At 40.4% G+C, this 5,324-nt stretch overlaps 1 protein-coding gene across 1 annotated transcript in view; it reads left to right on the forward strand.

Annotated features, from left to right (window-relative positions):
• The first annotated feature begins 3,084 nt into the window (after positions 1 to 3,084).
• Positions 3,085 to 5,324, forward strand: part of MTHFS (5,10-methenyltetrahydrofolate synthetase (5-formyltetrahydrofolate cyclo-ligase)) — a 19,933-nt gene continuing 17,693 nt past the window's right edge. The window contains exon 1 of the mRNA XM_010076808.1: positions 3,085 to 3,345. Within this exon, the coding sequence (XP_010075110.1) occupies positions 3,135 to 3,345 (211 nt within the window). The 5' untranslated portion in view covers positions 3,085 to 3,134. The remainder of the gene's footprint in view (positions 3,346 to 5,324) is intronic.

The raw sequence follows: 5,324 nt of genomic DNA on the forward strand, positions 1-5,324 counted from the left end.
TCCGAGGGACAGGTGTAAAAATTTACCAGCCGCCTCGATCAGTGCGATTGTTTGGCTGGCTGTCGTTCCCCTGCTGCAGCTTTCAGTGGTGTGTCTTCCATGCAACTTTATTCCTAATATAACTTTAAAAGATACCAAGGAGGGTTCACCTGATGGGTGTCCCAGAACAGCATGATCCCGGCGGGTGCTTTTGAAATGTCCTGTTTGCGTTTGGATTGCAACATCTTCATATAGATGTATTTTATCATTTTAATAAATGCAATAAAATTTTATTTTGCAGTCACTGGATGTAATAGAGCACAGTCCTCCTCTCTTTTTTTTTTTTTTTTTTTTTTTTTTTGGCAAGCGCCGGGGGTTCTTCTGTGCTACAGCGGGTACTTCTAGGTGATCTCCATTTACATTGTTATTTTCCTGCCAGAGGATCTCAAATCCTTTTATAGACTTCACCTAATACTAACGGGTGGCCGCTTCATGAGTGGGACATGGCAGCACAGACACGTCATGTCATAGGAAGTTTAACTGGAACTCGTGTAACCTGTTTTACATTGGGAATGCTTTAAACAAAAATACACATAATGTCCTACCATCCTGATAATGCATTTTACTAATCACACATCCTAGACTTAATCAGTTTTAGAAAATACTGGCATTCATCCTCTCCAATAGTGCGGAATCCTCTGCCAACTTTGAGCACCTGGCCCAGGTAGTACCGAATTTTTAGGAGCCCACAGCCTTTGTCTAGCTGCTGCTGATAAACTCAGCAACACAGCACTCATTTCTGCTAGTGAGAGCACACGAAAGGATACAGCTTTTGTTTTGCTTAAAAGACAGCTTCGGGAAATATGACATATAAATTGATATTATCTTGCCATTTTAATAATCTGACACAAATTGAAAATCCTGAGTTTGCTTGAGACAGAGTGGCATTGCGCAAGTGGCAGAAAATGTAGAGTCAGCATTCTTACAGGAGGGTAATACAGCAGACGTGAAGAAATTTTTGAAAATGATGAGAAAGTATTTGGAACAATATAAGGCTGAAAATGTAGCTTTATAATATATACCAGTGCTTGCAGCTAAAAAAAAGTGAGCAGGTTATTTTATAACACATGAACAATATTTTTAGTCGTAAAATCCCATCTCAAAATGATCTTTAAATTCAAAGTGAAATAGCATCACAGGCTGACCTAGCCACCAGTATTGAATTAGCTTCGGGATGATTATTCTTTTTTAATGTTTATGTTCATGATTAAAGCCATGCTGTTTGCATGCTCTGATTCTGCAAAAACAGCCATCAGCTAGTGAACAAAGGGCAGATAATATTTGTTAAGTTTGGAGATTTTTTTCACTCTTCTCAGAAACTGCTCAGTGATAGCAGCTTCATCTTCACAGTTCTGAAAACATCCAAAATCGTGTCTTCCTGCTAGCATGTGGTTGTACATCTTCAAACTAATTTTTTTTCTATACGGCATAATCAATGTCTTACTGGAGGCATCGGAGCAGGCTGGATCTGTGCCCCACCACACAGCACCACTTTGAAACAGGAGAGTTTTGTGTCTCAGTTTCTCTCTTCTTGAAACCCATGAGAAGGTTTAGCTCTGGAGGCCCTCCACAGATCACAGGCATTGTCCGGACCCTGCAGTTTCACTAAATAGTCCCTTCTTTCAAACAAAAGCTGCCATGGAAATTCTGTTGTTTAAGAGCTTAATCACTTAGTTGGAAGAATCCATGTGTAAGGTTGGGCAAATTACAAAAGGAAGTAGAATACTGTTTTGAATTGTTAAGACATTTCTATGGCCAAGCAACACGTTACCGTAATTTGGTCTGGAGTGGTTTGTTGGTTTTTTTTCTTTTGCCTTTCAAAAATATATCCATCTTCAGAATATTTCACCTGGGGTTTTAACTGCTGTGCTGGAAAGAAACTTTAAAAAAAGGAGAGAGAACTGTATCTCAACAAGGACAGGGGTATTCATATCTCAAAACAGGGCCAGAGCAAAGGCTAAAGCTCAGAAGAGCAACTCACCCTGCAGTTATGCAAACACAGAGCAGAGGATCTGGTGCTCTCTGTTCCGTAGATAAGCACAGTTTCTCAATTGTCTGGTATTTTTGACAGATTTTTGCAAGTGTGTAGAATGTGTGTAGAATATGAATAAGTCACATTTAAATGAGAAGGAATACGTTTGTATTTGTTTTGTCCAAATGTAAGTAACAAAATCTGTAAGATACTAGAGAACAAGAAGACAAGCTTTTAAAAACCTTCTCTCAAATTTTAGTGTGGAATTCAATCGGGAATGGGGCAGAGACGTAGTGAGGTATGAATTTGCTAACACTTTTTCACCATATAAGCGTTTTTTATTTTCCTTCCCATATTCAGTCTTTTATAAGCCCAGCACTGAGAACCTCTTGAAAATCAAAAACCAGCAAGGCCATCTTCCCTTCAAGCTCTGAAAAATGTGCAATCACCTATTAGAAGCAGATGATGTTTGAAGTCGTATATCTAAACTTGCTGTAGGGAAGGCGTTTCAGGTTAAAAAAAAAGAAAGAGGGACCTGGTCTTGGAAGATTTTGTCCTCTGCAGTCATCTGCTCTGATGCTAATTTTCTTTTGAGTTATTGTCATTGATGTGCTTCTGAGACGTTCTACCTACGCTTGGATGAGAGATGCAGTGTGTGAAAAGGCTGGAAGAAAAGGAATGCAAAAACCTCATGTCTTCAAGAAGCTGGCAGTTCTGACCTGCAGTATCTTTCTCCAGTGATGCTGGACATTTGAGGATGTCAGCACTATATGGCACAAATATTTAAAGGATCAGGGGATTGTCACCAAAATTTTTTTCTGCTGGCCTAAACCTGTGTTACAATGTTCTGTTCACTGGGTACAAAAATTTGCCTGTTTTGATTTTGCTGATGGTAGAAGTGTTGGAATAGGAAACAAAGTAGGTTTATTCCCTTTATGATGCATGGTAGTTTGTATCTCTACCCTTTACAATTAGTTTATTTTTTTTCCAGTGGTGTGTTTGATTAAAATAAAATAAGTTGATCCTTTTGTAAATTTTTCATCAATTCATTACATCGTTCCCCATGTAGGTGATTGGCCATCCCAAGTACCAAGAATCCAAAAGAATCGCAATCTTTCTGAGCATGCCAGATGAAATCCAGACAGAAGAAATCATTAAGGACATTTTTAAGCAAGGCAAAGAGTGTTTCATCCCACGTTACAAGCCTCACAGCAATCACATGGACATGCTGAAGTTATCATCAGCTGAAGACATTTCTTCACTTACTTTGACATCCTGGAATATTCTTCAGCCTAGTGATGATGACAGTGCAAGAGAGGAGGCTCTTGCTGGTGGTGAGTATGTTCTTCCTGCATTATGAGGTTGTTGAGCAGGAGTAGCCTTGAGGCCAGTAGGAAATAATCTGATAGCAAAAGTGAAATGAAACATTACACTTTGGTTTTGTATGTTATAGAGGTGCTTAAGTCGATGTAAGGAGATGCTGCTTTCTCTTGCCTGTTTTTCTCTACCCTGTGCCACCCCTGTGATATGCCAGCAGGGCAGGAACAAGACTGCACAGTTGATCCAGCTAGAGGAAACCCACCCCTCCAGATAAATCACCTCCCTGCTCTGGTTCATGGGTATCCTCAGTGCAGTCTTGGCAAGCATAACATAGAGGCTCGCGAAGGAGACAGGGGCTTGCCAGGAGTGGCTTGGGCTGCTGGTGAAAGTCTTGGGGGATTCCCAGTTTGAGGATGCACTCTGAGAACTTTAGTTTGCGCTGTCTGAAAGGTAGGGAACTTTTCAGGAGGTGCCTGTAGGCTGACACAAGAATTTTCTGAAATCTTTGATCCTGCAAATTGTATTGCCTGGATGAATCACAGAGCTGATATGGAGCCTCCCATGCAGAACGGCTCTCCGGACTGAGACCTTAGACTGAAAATAAAAGGACTTTCTTGTAGGCTTGGATGAATATTGCTAAATTTTTCCCATCATTTTTCTCTCACATTTTTATTTTGATCTTATAATGTTGTCTCAGACACCAGATTCTTCATTGGGTTGAAAGTTAAGTTTACTTAGACCTAGCTCATGTCATGTGTGTTTCGGTCTCAAAATAGCCTCTCTCTTTCTTAACCTAAAATTCCCCAACTTGTTCAGACTTGTAAACAAACTTACTTTTTCTGTGTCTGCATTCATTATTTGCATTCTTCTTGTAAACATGTTAATATCTTCCTGAAACATCTGCAGAAATGTTTAATCTTATTAATGGAAAACTCATGTTGAACTCATGCTTGAAACCTCAGTCTGGGAAAATTTTCTCTAGGTGGAAATTCACCGTGCAGCCAGATTCTACACCTCACAGACGTACCGGCTTCTTAATGCTCAACAAGGGAACATAACATTTCTATGACTCTGACTGAACTTGGGTTTGTATTTGCTTTGGGATGTCAGTGTACTTTCCCAGAACACTTAATTGTGTTTGTTTCTCCTTTTTCATCTCTGCCTCTTTCCTAATGCAGAATCCTTTCTGTGTCCCCATTTTAGCTAGCAAGGGATTTCACTGCTTCATGCAGCCATCTTCTTTACGTCTAATATGGAAAACATGTTACATGTTTTCCTAATTTCTGCCAAAAAATTGTGTATGTTGGTGGGATTTAGGGCCTTTTGAAAATAATCCTTAACATGTCCAGGGTTCTGTTGACTGAGCTTAGTTCAGGCACTCAGGGCAAGCTTCTGTACTACTAATGAGCTGCTGTTAATTGAATTGAACAAGTCCGTTAGAGAGATCCCAGAGTAAACACACAATTTTAGGTGTGATGGGAGCAAGGACTACCTGGTGTAGAGAGCACTGGGATGTATCGGCTGGGGATGGCCCAGGTGCCAGGCAGTGAAAATGGGGGAAGGCAGGAGCAAGATTTGGTATGTGGCTAGTTCTGGAGCTGCTGTTTTGTTCTCTGCACCAGGGTTTGGTTATGGGCAGCGAGCAGTGCCGAGAGCTACAGCAGTCTGCAGAGAGATGCCAAAAGAGCTACAACTGGCAGTTGTAACAATTGGTCTATGTCCATGTCAATCTTGTTCTGCCTGAAGTTTGATTTTAGTCTGATGTACTGAGTCATTTAGGAATAATTCTATTTGGATTGGAAGTGAGACCTTGGTCCTTCATCCTAGGACGGTTTTTGTAGATTAGAGAATAAGTTTAGGGTTTTTTCGCTATTGCATAATCAGCCCCCCTCCCAGTTTGTCCCTGCAGAAACACACACTGCGTCTCAGTGTGTCTTTAAATACCTTTTGCTATATTTTTCGTGTCAGTTATTGTATTTTGTGAACTTTGGTA

The sequence above is a fragment of the Pterocles gutturalis genome, unplaced genomic scaffold, assembly GCF_000699245.1.
Source record: "Pterocles gutturalis isolate BGI_N339 unplaced genomic scaffold, ASM69924v1 scaffold4008, whole genome shotgun sequence".
Classification (NCBI taxonomy): Eukaryota; Metazoa; Chordata; class Aves; order Pterocliformes; family Pteroclidae; genus Pterocles; species Pterocles gutturalis.